Genomic DNA, 17,206 nt, shown 5'->3' on the forward strand with positions numbered 1-17,206 from the left:
TTACCAATTTCGGTTATCGTTTGAATGCTTTCTATTTAAAATTTCAGCGGGAAAATCTGAAACCTTTGCTTATGAAATATTCAGAGAATGAAATAAATCCTATGACGATTCCAACTCAGGGAGTTTACCAAAAAAGAGAACTTTATGCGATATTTGTGCGTTATGACCGAAGACACAAGTTGGTTTAGAACGTAATATTTGGTACATCAACTTTTTACATTCCAAGATTGCTGTCTTATAATGCCGTTATACATTATATCGATGGTTGAACGCAATACTGTAGTAACTCCTATTAAATAAAGAAGGACTTACGACAGTATTGCGTTCAACCCTCGATATGTATGTAGTGGTATTTTGTTTTATAAACACATTTTGTTATACTATTTGCACACTAAAATCGACATGCTAGCCTAATTTGGCGGATCTTTCTTGGAGGCAATCGGTAATAAAGAAAACAAACCGCAAAGTGTACAGTACATCTTTATAATAAATATGTTTTTAATAACAACTTTTACACAAATAATTATTTCTGTTTATAAAATTCGAATACAAAAGCTCTAATTCTCACACATGCTAGCAAAGGTCAGTGTTCCATAACGTTCCAAAATGTTTTTAATTTTATGTTAAAAATAGAAAAAGCAGCATGCATATTAGCTGGTTTGAAAACCACTACAAATGTACGTTCAATATTAGCCTGAAAGGGAGGTAATCAAAATTATGTATTCAGTAAATACTGTGTTAATCAAATATATGAAAACAATTTCTCGAAAATAATATTTGATGAGATATTTTACATTTATTACAAACACTATGGCAATCACATTTCATATAGAAGCAATTTGTAATGGCCCTTTAAAGAACAAGGTATAAATGCAATAAATCGGCGTTTAATAATCCCCAATATTAACAGTGCTAATTAAAGCTATACATAGCTATGCATTTAAATTCCAGTTAATTCCATTGACACCAAAAGCGGTCAATATTTGCCCTGAGATATGGGCATATTACTGGGTACTGACAACGAAGAACGTGTGTTCACTGTATTGTGACTCGGAATGTATAATTTTTGTTTCGTAAACAACCGCCGTTCGCGAATACCTGGTGTAAGAAAATAATTATCAGTTCAAAAGTAAACAACACCGGATGAGTCAAAACATTGTAAAAGATAGGATATATACGTAGATTACAAATGAATTGCATTGACATACATGACTGTGTGTATACTTTATGGACCTCCAAACCCTCAAATACATTGCACACCAGAATCAATTATTAAAACAACTAAGCATGAATTCATTTCTTCAATGAAAACTACATTTGCAGTTACTATTTTTATCACTTAGTCTGGCCAAATATCTGATTAATATAAGTTTTCAGGTACAGTATTTACACTATTTACATATATTTGCAGTTTGCTTAAGGTTTATCATATTAAGTGTTTGGAAACCACCCTTCAGGTGAATTTTGATTTTGGAAATTTATACCTCATAGACCATTACTATTTATAATAAATACACTGACTTTTTAAAGTAATAAATACTTTATACAAAGGTAAGATTCTTTGGGAAATATATAATTTGTCTAATGTTGCATGTACTTCGACTGCCAATGCTCTATTTTTAGAAAATATTAAACTTCTTTTTCAAAAGTATTTATTCTTTAACTTTGTTTTGTCGTGTGTTTAACATAGTCATCTAGGTACTCCCAGTAATGAAATATAGTTAACTTATATATTTTCTAAAACATAGGAGTACTGTGTCATTTTGTTAGCTCTACTTTCACTTTCACTTTGAGTTTTTGCAACGTTTTGAAATGTACATTTTTGTAACATTTTTCACACTGGGAGTACCTGGAGATAATATGCTAGGCACAAAATAAGTAAAGACATAACGTCAAAATATTTATGAAAAAAGAGTCTGATATTTTCTACAAAACAGAATATGAACAAGCAAAGTACATGCGATATAAGAGGCACTTTGTTATTCCGAACAAACAAAACAACCTCTACTGAAAGACACTTCTACTTTTTCTAAAAAGTTTGTTATACATTTTATGAAAAACAAAGACCTATGAGGCCTAAAAACATGAAACAAAAATTCATCCGAGGGACAGTCTCCAGGTATAAGGTCAGTAATTCGAAAGAAGTGCATAATAAATAGATCCTAATTTTCCCATTTTTTGCGCAAATTCGTGTAGAACGAGTGCTTTAATCACCGTTTTTCACTACTAGAATACCTTCTGCATAAAATGAGACGGTTTTCATGTTCATACACCCCACATGGCGAGTTTTGCAGATCGAAACCGGAAGTAGGTGTTTATTGCGCGGACGAGAGTAAATATGCGCCATTTTTAGGGTAGCAGACCACAACTGACTGGCATTTCACTAGGAACTACATAACCCCCTATTTTCTTTTCATTTTTTCGTTAATTTGTGATAGAACTTACATGAAAAATAGGTACACGTAGGAAAAAGTGATGTTCTCTAAAGATACGTAAAGACGACCTGAAGTTGTCGTTTTTTATATGAAACAAAGAAGGATTTGAATTACTGACCTTTAACCTCCAAACACTTTACATGAACCTTAACAATATCTGTATTTACCTGGATGCATATTTAAACTGCAGTATAAGTACACAACCTTTTGGCTGCTTTGAGAATTGCATGTTATCATTATGGAAAAACTTGTCATAGATATATTATATTGCTCTTTTGTGCCCACTGATATATCTTGAAAATTCTAACACGACCAGCAGATAACCTACGTACATGTAGAGCAAAATCTATCTCGGGTAATTCTGCAATAAACCACTCGCCTACAGCCTTTGTGATATATTCTTACGCATAAGAACACAAAACGGGTTATTCTACGATAAACCACGTTTAGGAACTAATTATTTTTTAAATATACAAACGTATAATTACATATGTCTCAAATTAAAAAAACAATCTAACTATTGCGTTAGCATGCTTTTCTATAAATATCCAGATATAAATGTCAGTATTACATAAATTGTTGTTTGAGATTCTCTGAACGTTGCATGCTTCATCTATGATTAGGTGGCTGGACATCGTGAAAATGCATAATGACTGTAGTAATAGAAACGTTTGCAGCAGCAGTCTCTAGAAAGTAAGACTCTCCTCCATTCCAGTTTCGTCCATGATTTTTTAATTATCTTTTTATCCTTGACTTCGACCACATAACACACCATTGGAATCCAGACATACCTAGACAGATTAAATGATATTTTAATGCGAGCAAATTTCTGTGTAAATGAAATAAAATATGCACTTTATATAGGAAAAATCAGTGAAATATTAGAATGCTATTGTTTGTTTCCGCGCCATTTCCTGGTTTGGTTACTTTTCAAAGACCGTGTTAGTTTCATTTTAAAAATATAAGAGATATCTAAATACAAAAGCCACACCACGTTTTAGCTTAATCCTAACAGTTCTTAAGGTTTTATAGCATTTTCAGCATTTTCAGTAATATGTCAACACGTCAAAAATAGATTCTGCAACATTTTTTTCTACCAGTTTTCCTGTTTTGTTATTTTTCAATCTGATCTGCAAACATATGACACACTGTAACTTTTAAATATTTCAAAACCTGACTGCCAGAAATGATATACATTTAGACTGTAAAAATGCTTTCTTACAAGAGGGCAAGCGGCCCTTGTTAGTTCACCTGAAATTGCTAGCCCTAACATAAAATAGTGCTTCAGACCACGTTTGATGAAGATACATCAAGCGTATCATGAGCAGAAGTTAGTTATTTATAGCTTTTTTTCTTCTGATTTTAAACAGCCTTTTAAAGAGGCCATCTGCCTCCTTTTTTAACAAATATGACAGAAGAGAAGACCGTATAATGATGTTACGGACGGTCTCACTAGCGGATCATGAGAAGCAGTAGTTTAAAAATATTTGATCTCTTAGCTCTTATGGACCTAAAAGAGGCCGAACTTTTGTCCATTTCAACAAATCTTTCAGAGAACCTCAAATGATGCCACAGACCAAAATTTGAAGATCTATGAAGCGGTTATTGAGAAGAAGTTGTTGAAAGGTTTTTCATTATTTTGCCATAAAAGATTCGAAAGCCCGTATTTGAACAAAGTTTGGAAATAATCCTACAATGATGTCACAGACCAAGTTTAAGGAAGATCCATCTGGTGGTTTTTGAGAAAAAAAATTGTTTAAAGCCTTTTTCTCGCTATTTTATTTTATTCAAACGTCCCCTTAGATAAGCAATGTGACCCCATTCGAACCTCATAATGATGCTACAGACAAAGTTTGATGAAGATTCATCTTGCGGATCATCGGAAGAAGTCATTTAAAAGTTTTATTCTATCTTTAGCTCTAGCGGCCTTGAAATGACGTTTCAGACCAAGTTTGATGAAGACCCATTACTAACCTTTCTAGCTCTATCGGCCCCTAAATTGAGCCAAGTGTTCTCATTTTAACAAGTTTAGACGAGGACCTTATAGTGATGCTACAGACCAGTTTTATGAAGATCCTTCACGAGGGTAACGAATAGATGTTGCCTGAAGTCTTAACTCCAGTTGGCCCTACAAGGAGCAAAGTACCCCGATTCGAATACATTCTGCAGAAGACCTTATAACGCTATAAACCAGATCCATCAAGCGGTTGTGTAAAGGTCTTTCAGTTTTAACTCTATTGACTAAGGTCCCCTTTAAGGAGCAAAGTGCCCCTATTTGATTATGATAGGGAGAGAACATTGTCAGAATGCTACAGCCAAACTGTAATAACGCTTCATAACGCGGTTCATGAGAAGAAGTTTTTAAATGAGTCGTGTCATGAGAAAACCAACATAGTGGCTTTGCGACCAGCATGGATCCAGACCAGCCTGCGCATCCGCGCAGTCTAGTCAGGATCCATGCTGTTCGCCAACGGTTTCTCTAATATCATAAGGCTTTGAAAGCAAACAGCATGGATCCTGACCAGACTGCGCGGATTCGCAGGCTGGTCTGGTTTTATGTTGGTCGCAAAGCCACTATGTTGGTTTTCTCATGGCACTGCTCAAATATGTTTAGCTGTCCCAGTTGAACACATTTCGGAGAGGGCATTATAATGGTGCGATAGACCATGTTGGATGAAGATCTATCGAGGTTGTTTAAAGGCTTTCGTCTATTTTTAGCTTTAACGGTCCCTTCAAATGGGGTCAATTGGAACCTCCTGAATACATTAGATGGGGACTTGTCAGGATACTGCAGACAAAGTTTTGAGTGATTCTGATCAAGATGTTTATATAAATCGAGGACGACGGACCATCCACTTATGCTTATAGCTAATATTGAACAGAAGTATCTGCACAGAAGATACTTTCAAAACAGTGAAAATCTGTGTTATATCCTGGTTTATTTTTTTTTAGAACAGCAAAACTCTCCCTTAAAGTAATCATTTCATATTAAATTCTAACAAAATAAAGCTCATTTTAATCTTCTTCGTCTGGCCAGATCTAAAATTTTACTACTGTTTCCTATAAATACCTGTGTTCTACACGGCATTGGAACCTCCGGTCGTAATGAGGAATTGACCCATAGTTCAAATTGCAATAGTTACTGTGAAAAAAGAAGCAGATGCAACAAATAAATAAATGAAACAATAATGAGAACTGAAACTGATTTAAAATGTTGGTTAGTAAATATGCTTCTGTATCATATGATACATACGGCTTTGCCTTCTTCTCGACAATAATGACGTTTTATGTTTAATGATGTTTATCATTGTTATCAACACAGTATTATGAATAATGTTTGTAGCTAAAATATTCTTTGTCATATTAAGACAGTGAGTAGGTCCTATCTTTTTACCTGTCCGTGCGTTCTTTGTATGAGGCCACGTACAACTAAAAAAGGTCATTAATTTCTATCTATTTAATGTAGACTTACCAAGCGCATTCAATCATCCAGACATACCAGTAATTGAAGCAGTACGAGTAGATAGTACTACCATCTTTGCCATACGTCACGAAAGTCCAGTAGTAATATCCAGGCCTCAACCAAATATATATCTCTGGACAGGTTGATTGATAATACGGACGGATCCTGAAAGAGATTAAAACACGGACTAGGGATGTCTCCTATCCATAACGGCAAACCTACTTATTAATAAAAAAAGCCAGAAGGCAAAACCCAGTCGACAAGTCTTGGAAGTCAGAAAGTTGGATGTTCCGCCATGGTAGCGAAGCACAGGCTATCATTCAGTTGCCAAGGAAGGAGCGTCATAACATTGAGTACTGGTGATTGGGTTTGGGTTATAGCATGTAAGAAACTTATAATCGTGCACAAACAGCATGTAAGAACCTTATAATCGAGCACCGACAGGTGTGTAATAACCTTCTAATCGTACGCTGAGAGGCATGTAAGAACTTTATATTCGTGCAAAGAGAGCATGTAAGAACATTATAATCGTACACAGAGGGACATGCAGAACCTTACAATCGTGCACAGACAGGTACTTATGAACTTGATAATCGTGCACAGACAACATGTAAGAACCTTATAATCGTACACTAATAGGCATGTAAGAACCTTATAATCGTACACTAATAGGCATGTAAGAACCTTATAATCGTGCAAAGACAGGCGTGTAAGAGCCTTATGATCGTGCACAAACAGCATGTAGGAACCATATAATCGTACAAAGACAGCATGTAAGAACCTTATAATTGTACACAGACAGCATGCACGAACCTTATAATCTTTCACAGACAGGCATGTATGAACTTCATAATCGTGCACAGACAACATGTAAGAAGCTTATAATCGTACACTAATAGGCATGTAAGAACCTTATAATCGTGCAAAGACAGACATGTAAGAACCTTATAATAGTACTCAGTGAGGCATGTAAGAACTTTATAATCGCGCAGAGACAGGCATGTAAGAACCTTATAATCGTGCAATGATAGGCATGTGAGAACCTTATTATCATGCAAAGACAGGCATGTAAGATCTTTAAATTCGTGCAAAGACAGGCATGTAAGAACCTTATAATCGTGAAAAGACAGGTATGTAAGAATCTTATAATCGCGCAAAGACAGGAATGTAAGAACCTTATAATCGTGCAAAGATAGGCATGTGAGAACCTTATTATCATGCAAAGACAGGTATGTAAGATCTTTAAGATCGTGCGAAGACAGGCATGTAAGAACCTTATAATCGTGGAAAGTCAGGCATGTAAGAATCTTATAATCGCGCAAAGACAGGCATGTAAGAACCTTATAATCATACAAAGACAGGCATGTAAAAACCTTATTATCATACAAAGACAGGCATGTAAGAACCTTATTATCATGCAAAGACAGGCATGTAAGATCTTTAAAATCGTGCAAAGACAGGCATGTAAGAACCTTCTAATCATACAAAGACAGGCATGTAAGAACCTTATAATCGTGGAAAGACAGGCATGTAAGAACCTTATAATCGTGCAAAGACAGGCGTGTAAGAACTTTATAATCGTGCAAAGACAGACATGTAAGAACCTTATAATCGTACACGGCTAGGCATGTAAGAACCTTATAATCGTGCAAAGACAGACATGTAAGAACCTTATAATAGTACTCAGTGAGGCATGTAAGAACTTTATAATCGCGCAGAGACAGGCATGTAAGAACCTTATAATCGTGCAATGATAGGCATGTGAGAACCTTATTATCATGCAAAGACAGGCATGTAAGATCTTTAAATTCGTACAAAGACAGGCATGTAAGAACCTTATAATCGTGGAAAGACAGGCATGTAAGAATCTTATAATCGCGCAAAGACAGGAATGTAAGAACCTTATAATCGTGCAAAGATAGGCATGTGAGAACCTTATTATCATGCAAAGACAGGCATGTAAGATCTTTAAAATCGTGCAAAGACAGGCATGTAAGAACCTTATAATCGTGGAAAGACAGGCATGTAAGAATCTTATAATCGCGCAAAGACAGGCATGTAAGAACCTTATAATCATACAAAGACAGGCATGTAAAAACCTTATTATCATGCAAAGACAGGCATGTAAGAACCTTATTATCATGCAAAGACAGGCATGTAAGATCTTTAAAATCGTGCAAAGACAGGCATGTAAGAACCTTCTAATCATACAAAGACAGGCATGTAAGAACCTTATAATCTTGTAAAACCTTATAATCTTGTAAAGACAGGCATGTAAGAACTTTATAATCGTGCAAAGAGAGGCATGTAAAAAGCCTTATAATCGTGCAAAGACAGGCATGTAAGAACCTTAGAATCGCACAAAGACAGGCATGTAAGAACCTTATAATCGTGCAAAGACAGGCATGTAAGAACCTTTTAATCGTAAACAGACAGGCAAGTAGGAACTTTATAATCTTGTAAAGACAGGCATGTAAGAACTTTATAATCGTACACTGACAGACAAGTAAGAACTTTATAATCGTGCACAGACAGGCATGTAAGAACTTTAAAATCGTGCAAAGACAGACATGTGATAACCTTATTATCGTGCAAAGACAGACCTGTAAGAACTTTAAAATCGTGCAAAGACAGGCATGTAAGAACCTTATAATCGTGCAAAGACAGGCATGTAAGAACCTAATAATCGTACACATACAAGCATGTAAGAACTTTATAATCGTGCACAGACAGGCATGTAAAAACTTTAAAATCGTGCAAAGACAGGCGTGTAAGAACCTTACAATCGTGCAAAGACAGGCATGTAAGAACCTTACAATCGTGCAAAGACAGGCATGTAAGAACTTTATAATCGTACACTGACAGACAAGTAAGAACTTTATAATCGTGCACAGACAGGCATGTAAAAACTTTAAAATCGTGCAAAGACAGGCATGTAAAAACTTTACAATCGTGCAAAGACAGGCATGTAAGAACCTTACAATCGTGCAAAGACAGGCATGTAAGAACTTTATAATCGTACACTGACAGACAAGTAAGAACTTTATAATCGTGCACAGACAGGCATGTAAGAACTTTAAAATCGTGCAAAGACAGACATGTGATAACCTTATTATCGTGCAAAGACAGGCATGTAAGAACTTTATAATCGTGCACAGACAGGCATGTAAAAACTTTAAAATCGTGCAAAGACAGGCATGTAAAAACCTTATAATCATGCAAAGACAGGCATGTAAGAACCTCATAATCATACAAAGACAGGCATGTAAGAACCTTATAATCATACAAAGACAGGCATGTAAGAACCTAATAATCGTTCACAGACAGCATGTAAGAACCCTATAATCGTGCATAGACAGGCAAGGAATAACCTCATAATAATCGTACACATATAGGCATGTAACAACCCTATTATCGTACACAGATAGTCATGTAAGAACCTTATAATCGTACACAAACAGTCATGTAACAACCTTATAATGGTACACAGACAGTCATGTAACAACCCTATAATCGTACATAGTCATGTAACAACCCTATAATCATGCACAGATAGTCATGTAACAACCTTATATTCGTACACAGCAAGTCATGTAACAACCCTATAATCGTACACAGATAGTCATGTAACAACCCTATAATCGTACACAGATAGTCATGTAACAACCTTATACTTGTACACAGACAGTCATGTAACAACCTTATAACCGTACACAGACAGTCATGTAACAACCTTATAACCGTACACAGACAGTCATGTAACAACCTTATAATCAACAACCTTATAATCGTACACAGACAGTCATGTAACAACCTTACAACCGTACACAGACAGTCATGTAACAACCTTATAATCGTACACAGACAGTCATGTAACAACCTTATAATCGTACACAGACAGTCATGTAACAACCTTATAACCGTACACAGACAGTCATGTAACAACCTTATAATCGTACACAGACAGTCATGTAACAACCTTATAACCGTACACAGACATTCATGTAACAACCTTATAACCGTATACAGACAGTCATGTAACAACCTTATAATCGTACACAGACAGTCATGTAACAACCTTATAATCGTACACAGACAGTCATGTAACAACCTTATAACCGTACACAGACAGTCATGTAACAACCTTATAATCGTACACAGACATTCATGTAACAACCTTATAATCGTACACAGACATTCATGTAACAACCTTATAATCGTACACAGACAGTCATGTAACAACCTTATAACCGTACACAGACATTCATGTAACAACCTTATAACCGTACACAGACATTCATGTAACAACCTTATAACCGTACACAGACATTCATGTAACAACCTTATAACCGTATACAGACAGTCATGTAACAACCTTATAATCGTACACAGACAGTCATGTAACAACCTTATAATCGTACACAGACAGTCATGTTACAACCTTATAACCGTACACAGACAGTCATGTAACAACCTTATAATCGTACACAGACATTCATGTAACAACCTTATAATCGTACACAGACATTCATGTAACAACCTTATAACCGTATACAGACAGTCATGTAACAACCTTATAACCGTACACAGACAGTCATGTAACAACCTTATAACCGTACACAGACAGTCATGTAACAACCTTATAACCGTACACAGACAGTCATGTAACAACCTTATAACCGTACACAGACAGTCATGTAACAACCTCATAACCGTATACAGACAGTCATGTAACAACCTTATAACCGTATACAGACAGTCATGTAACAACCTTATAACCGTACACAGACAGTCATGTAACAACCTTATAACCGTACACAGACAAGCATGTAACAACCCTATAATGGTACACAGACAACCATGTAACAACCCTACAATCGTATGCAGATAGTCATGTAACTACCCTATAATCGTACACAGACAGTCATGTAAGAAGCGTTTTATCCATTTCGTACCGATCATCGTTCATGCCGGGAATTGTTGTGTATTGATAACATCACTGGGTATAGTCAAGCGGTCACAACAAAGCACAACTACTATGGAAGCCGGAATTGACTTCAAATGGCAATAAAATCTAAAAGAAGAACCACCGGAAGCAAAGAGCGCAACTAAGTAGATAAAACTAAACACTGTTATGAAAACTACTCACGACTCTGTTTTATGTAATGCACGGCTCTGTATGTAGTCCGAAAAATAGTTATAATGTGCGTATGAGATATTATGCATGTACACGACTTTGTAAAACTTTAATATACCAGCTGCCAAATATATCTATAACTTACTGCTGTGAATGTACTGTTTCAGCCGAACCAGTGACAGATATGCTACTTACTTTCCCTCCGCGACTGTCACCAGTCTTTCCTTTTCGATCATATCTTTTTCATTCTTTAGATTGCTATTTTTATCTAACTGCTCCTGAATTTTCTCCCTGCAATAAGAATCAACTTAAAATAATTGAATAAAGTTAGGAAAAGTTAAACTTGCACTTGATTAAGGTGCTGTTTATATAAGAGTACTTAGACCAGATGTTCTTGCTGTCATTATCATTGTTAGTGTCGCCACACACACTGATCATCTGGTCTGAACTCACTGTATATATTTCTGCGACTCGCTGCCTTAACTTATATGTATCCCATTTTCTCATTAGAACAATTCTAAATCATTGTTCAGCCTTTACTTGTACCTCATGCTTAACACTGCTCTACGTACCTTCATTGTAGCGCATTTATGAAGGATAATTTTTTCATACATATTTCAACATTTCAGATTTATGAAAACAATACAAGAACGTCAGGTTTACAATGACACTTACGCCGTGAGTCCTTTCTGAATTTCTAAACAGTTGTCCCTCCCAAGTTCGCTTTCTTCATTTTGTTCAAAATGCGCACTCAGGCAAAGTTTGCTACCATCTGGATTTTGGCGAGTCACAAAGGCATCTTCCTCTCTAAAGCACTCTTCTTCCGCATTGAAACTGACAAACATCATCACAAATGCAGCAATTTGTAGGAAATGTCGGCTGTACTTTTGAACCTGATATGAGACATATATAACTTTTGGAACAGAAAAAGCGAGTATAGTGATTATTTATTAAGATTGAGTATGTAAAGGGATAAGTTTGATCATAAAATATGAACTAATTTGACGCAAGTTGCATCGCAATTATCTTTGTAAAGAATGTTTTAAGGTTTAAAGCTGATAAGCATATTTCGAAAAGGTTGTTGAAGAATCCTTAGAGAAACGAACCAAGAGTCATACACCGACAACTCGCCAAACATTGCACAGTCAGTCACACACCGCACAGCTGTCCACATATCGCACAGCTGGCAAAACACTGCACAGCTAGCCACAAATCGCACTGTGGCAACACATCGAACAGTCGGCCAAAACCACATAGTAGGTCATACAACGCACTGTTTGCCACATACCCCACAGCCGTTCAACACCACAAAGTTGGCCACACATCGCAATGTTGGTCACATATCGAACAGATGACAAAACACCACAAACCTAGCCACACATCCCACTGTTGACAATACACCGAACACACAGTTGGCCACACACCGCTCTGTAATAGCCAAACAACGAGAGACACAAACACACCGTACAGCTAATCACACTTCGCACTGTTAGCTACATACCGAACAGCTGGCCATACACGACACAGATTGCTCTGTAGGTCATACACCAACCTGTCGGCAACACACTGTACAGCTAGCCACACATCGCAATGTTGGTCACACACCAAACAATACCACACAGCAGCTAGCCACACATCGGGCTGTTGTCCACACTTCACACAGCCGGCAACACAACAATCAATTATTCAAACATTGCACTGTGTGGCACACATCGAGTAGTCGGTAACACACTATACAGCTAGCCACACATTGCACTGTTGATGACACATCAAACACCACCACACATCTACCCACACATCGCACTTTTGTCCACACTTTGCATAGCCGGCAAAACACCACGATGTTGACCGAACATTGCACTGTTGGCAACACACCGAACAGTTGACAACACACAGTCTAGCTAGCCACATATCGCACGGTTGTCCGCACTTCACACAGCCGGCAACACACCACACAGTTGGCCACGTGTCGTATTGTTGGTCACCAATCGCACAGCCGTACAAAGACTACTCAGTTTGCCACTCGCTGCAATGTCGGACATACACCGAATTGCCGGCAACACACCGCACTTTTGGCCACGCACCGAACAGCCGGCCAAAACTACAAAGTTGGCCACACATCGCACTGTTTGCCACATACCGAACAGCCGGCGAAACATCATACAGTTGGCCACACATTGCACTGTTAGCCACACCACACAGTCGGCCAAACACCACATCGTTGGTCACAAAACGAACAGCCGGCTAAAACCACACATCTTGCAATACTTCGCACCCTTAGCCACACAACGCACAACTGGTCAAACACCATGCAGTTGGTATAATTTATTATATCGCACTATTGGCTACACACCGAACATTCTACCAAACACCACAGAGTTGGCCATACGTCGCATTGTAGATCACACATGGAACAGTCGGTCAAACACCCCACAGTTGGTGCACATCGCACTGTTGGCCACACACTGAACAGCCAGCCAAACACACACAGTTGGCCACACACCGCACTATTGGTCACACACCGAGAAGCCGGTCAAAAACTACACAACTGGCTACACATCGCACTATTAGCCACACACTGTATAGCCGGCAAAACAACACACAGTTGGCCTAACACCGCACTGTTGGTCACACAGCGTGCTGCCGATCAAACACTACACAATTGGCTACACATCGCACTCTTAGCCAGACACTGTATAGCCGGCAAAACAACACACAGTTGGCCACACACCGCCCCGTTGGCCACACACCGAACAGCCGGCAACACACCGCAGAGTTGGCCACACACCACCCATTTTATACTGGTTTTATTAATGTTGTAAATAAAAACTGTTGATGGAAATTTGAAGCATCTTAATTTGGTTGTGACCGGCTATGCCGACATCGCTTGTCATAATTCTCATTTCTGATACACAAGAAAACCATACGCGTTGCATTTTATACAATTATTGCAAGTTATTTTGAATCTGGTAAGCCATCATCTTGTATAATTCTTAAGATAAATATTTACGAATCCTATTCATTTTTGACATACAATCTCCCCGTTTTGGGTCATTTTGAAAAAAGAAAACATTTTGAGGAACATCCTTGATGATTAAAGATATTTTCAAAAGTCTTACTGATGAAAGATATCCTGAAAACTCCATGATATTTTCAAAATTCTAAAAGATCCATTCTCAATGAAAAAGGATGTTTTCAAAACGATAAAAGTTGAAAAGGCCTCTACCGCTTTTTGACACTTGCGGAATGATATTTAAAAGTGCTGCCCAGTGTAAAAGAAAGTATCGTAAATTTCTATAACAGAATTGAGCCGTGCCATGGGAAAACCAACATAGTGGCTTTGCGACCAGCATGGATCCAGACCAGCCTGCGCATCCGCGCAGTCTGGCCAGGATCCATGCTGTTCGCTTTCAAAGCCCATTGGAATCAGAGAAACTGTTAGCGAACAGCATGGATCCTGACCAGACTGCGCGGATGCGCAGACTGGTCTGGATCCATGCTGGTCGCAAAGCCGCTATGTTGGTTTTCTCATGGCGCGGCTCAATTGATGAACTTTGCTACATTAATCTGCTCACCATCAGAGTTGAATATTTTGAATTTTGAATACAATGTATCTTAATTTACTCTGACTTCGCTGAAAATATATATAAAATAGAAGAAAAAAAACATGACATGAAAAATAATTACAATAATTATAAAAACGTATGTACACAATGTAGATCTCTGTTTTGTTCTTTTTTGTTGTTGTTTGTTTGTTCAAAAGCGCCTGATTTGTTTTGGTACTTAGCAGAAATTATATGCAAAACTTATGTAAACAAAAAAATAATGCTAAATGATACTTTAAGGACTTTGATACATCGTGCAAAACCTCCAATGAATACTATTCAGTTACCATCACGCCGAATCGCAACCACTTTCTGTTTTCATTTTCTCTTCTGTTTTGTTTCTTTTTACATTTAATACATCACAGTCATTATATTATATATTTTTTTTTTGAAATTGTGCACTTCTTTAAAGTTTTATATACTTTATGGAAGTATTAAGGATAAATGAAGACTAAGGATGAAATATCTGTTGATGGCGAATTTGAAAAAAGAAAGATCCTGTCTGAAAATTAAAGCTCATTGCCAACAGTTTTAGTGATTTTTTTTCATCATGTTCATTTCCAGGACGTTTGGCATAGACTGTATATATGAGACTAAAAGATAAATTGGGTGAAAATAAAAGTAAAATGCAAGAAGATTGTAACTTTTTGCATTATTTACTACCTTCTGCACAATACTTTTGGTTACATGTATTTGTAAGAATATGTTGTAAAAATCGTATGTCAATAAGTTTGTACCAGTATTCACTTTCAGAGTATACTCAAGTTTTATGGATTATTTTTTCGCCTAAAATGTGTGGGATAGTCCCATTAACATTGTAATCAATATTATTTGCCATAATGTTAAAGATAGATTTACAGTTCATGAAAGTAATACTACGTTCATACAGTCTGTACTTTATTTTAATTTTTTTACACAATTTACTTTTTTGATAAAAAAAGAACTTTGCAATTATTATTATCAAAGTCGTTTATGCAGGTTCATTTATTGGTCAGCGCATTAATGTATACTGGTAGCTTTAATACCAAATTTGATGGAAAGAATACCTTAAAATAAAAGTTAAACTTTTTAACGAAATTTGGTTCTAATGCTTTTAATGTTTTTCGACTTATTTTACACAAGTGTTATAAAGTTGTATATCGCTTAAAGAAACCAGTGAAATCATGTTTTATCTAAAATATTATTAAAAATAATATTATTAAAAAACATATCAATGAAACTACTCTTTAGATTTAGAAAAAAATGCGCCAGTCCGGAGGCGTGCCTCTTTAAATCGACTTATTATGGTCGCTTTTCTAGAAAAACCTCGTGCGTCAGCGGTACTTCGTTTCATCGGCAATCGGAGCTTATAGAAAATACTTGGGATTTTCTTTTTCTCATTTTCTTGCTTCGAAAACTAAGTAAATACTATGATATGCTTTGAACAAAACACATTTTAAATTGAATAATTGAATTACTTTAAGCGCCAGATATAAGATGTCGTTTGCTCAATATAAGATGTTCAGCGTCGGGAGCTCGAGATAACATGTCTTGCACTCAAGATAATATGTAGAGCGTTCGAGGTAATTTTGTCTTTAAAGGCACTAACCTCCAGATTGTGCGACAACAAAAGAAAAGATGTTTTTAGATATGATAAAATTATTGCTATATTTCTTTGGAAAGCTTTGAAACTTAGTTACTGACATATCATATGTTATGGAAACACACGAGAATGAGTTATTTTACTTATTTATTCATTTTCCATTCAAAATTGAAAAGTGTTTGTAACGGGGTACCGAAGAAAAATACCTTAATTATAAATCTTTACATTAATAATTTTGGCAGAGGGTCTGCAGATAACTTATTCGAAATTATCTCAAACGCTAGAAGCTACATAAACTACCAGTTTCATTTTTTTACGTACGGAAGTATGTTTAGAACGCGCGTTTTTTTTTCTTCTTCTTTATCAAATTATTTCGAATTCACTATATTATCTTTAGCGCTCATTATGTTATATATTATTTCAAACCTCAAGAATACAGTATCTCATCTCGAACGCTTGACTTTTATCTCATTCCTTGAATTGTAATGGCAATACGTAATAAACAATTAGTTGAAAACTTAGTGTTCTTATACACAATATTAATAAATCAAATAAAAATCTCTTATAATGAAAAACAAACAACAGTAAATCAAAAATATCTATTAAGAAACATAAAATCAGGAAAATGAAGTGATACGCATTTAAATGACAATTTTAAATATAACAACTAAAATTAAATTAACTTACTTTTGCCATTTTCATCCGATTATTTCACAGCTAAACTAACCAGAGATTAATTAAAACATGAAATATATTAGATACTGAAAAGTAGTTCGGCGTTTTCAGATAGTGCGCAATTTTACCTTTTGATACCCTATAAGAAAAAGAGGGAGTTTCTAAGTCTGGGCGACATCACCGTCTACAATCAATTAAACCTGAATTACGTAACTTCGATTTCACATGTGTGTGCACGTGAGATGATTCGATTCAGGAATCACTAAAGTTCAACTGGCGATCTATATTCTTATTTTCAAGTTGTTCTAT

General features: G+C 36.3%; 1 protein-coding gene across 1 annotated transcript; it reads right to left on the minus strand.

Moving 5' to 3' along the window:
- Positions 1 to 561: 561 nt before the first annotated feature.
- LOC123549989 (uncharacterized) lies at positions 562 to 17,001 on the minus strand. Its single transcript, XM_045338436.2, has 6 exons — positions 16,910 to 17,001; positions 11,711 to 11,928; positions 11,231 to 11,326; positions 5,908 to 6,063; positions 5,506 to 5,577; positions 562 to 3,226 (listed from the first exon to the last, which is right to left on the minus strand). Exons 1-6 carry the CDS (start codon positions 16,922 to 16,924, stop codon positions 3,055 to 3,057), a joined length of 729 nt encoding a protein of 242 aa, XP_045194371.1. The 5' UTR covers positions 16,925 to 17,001; the 3' UTR covers positions 562 to 3,054.
- Positions 17,002 to 17,206: the final 205 nt, after the last annotated feature.

Source organism: Mercenaria mercenaria, chromosome 6, assembly GCF_021730395.1.
Source record: "Mercenaria mercenaria strain notata chromosome 6, MADL_Memer_1, whole genome shotgun sequence".
Lineage (NCBI taxonomy): Eukaryota > Metazoa > Mollusca > Bivalvia > Venerida > Veneridae > Mercenaria > Mercenaria mercenaria.

What these genes read in the sequence shown, in the direction of transcription:
- LOC123549989 (XM_045338436.2), bottom strand. An exon ending in TGGATGATTGAATGCGCTTG is followed by an intron (nt 5,578 to 5,907) that starts GTAAGTCTACAT and finishes CTTTTTTCACAG; the next exon opens with TAACTATTGCAATTTGAACT. An exon ending in CAATGCCGTGTAGAACACAG is followed by an intron (nt 3,227 to 5,505) that starts GTATTTATAGGA and finishes TAATCTGTCTAG; the next exon opens with GTATGTCTGGATTCCAATGG.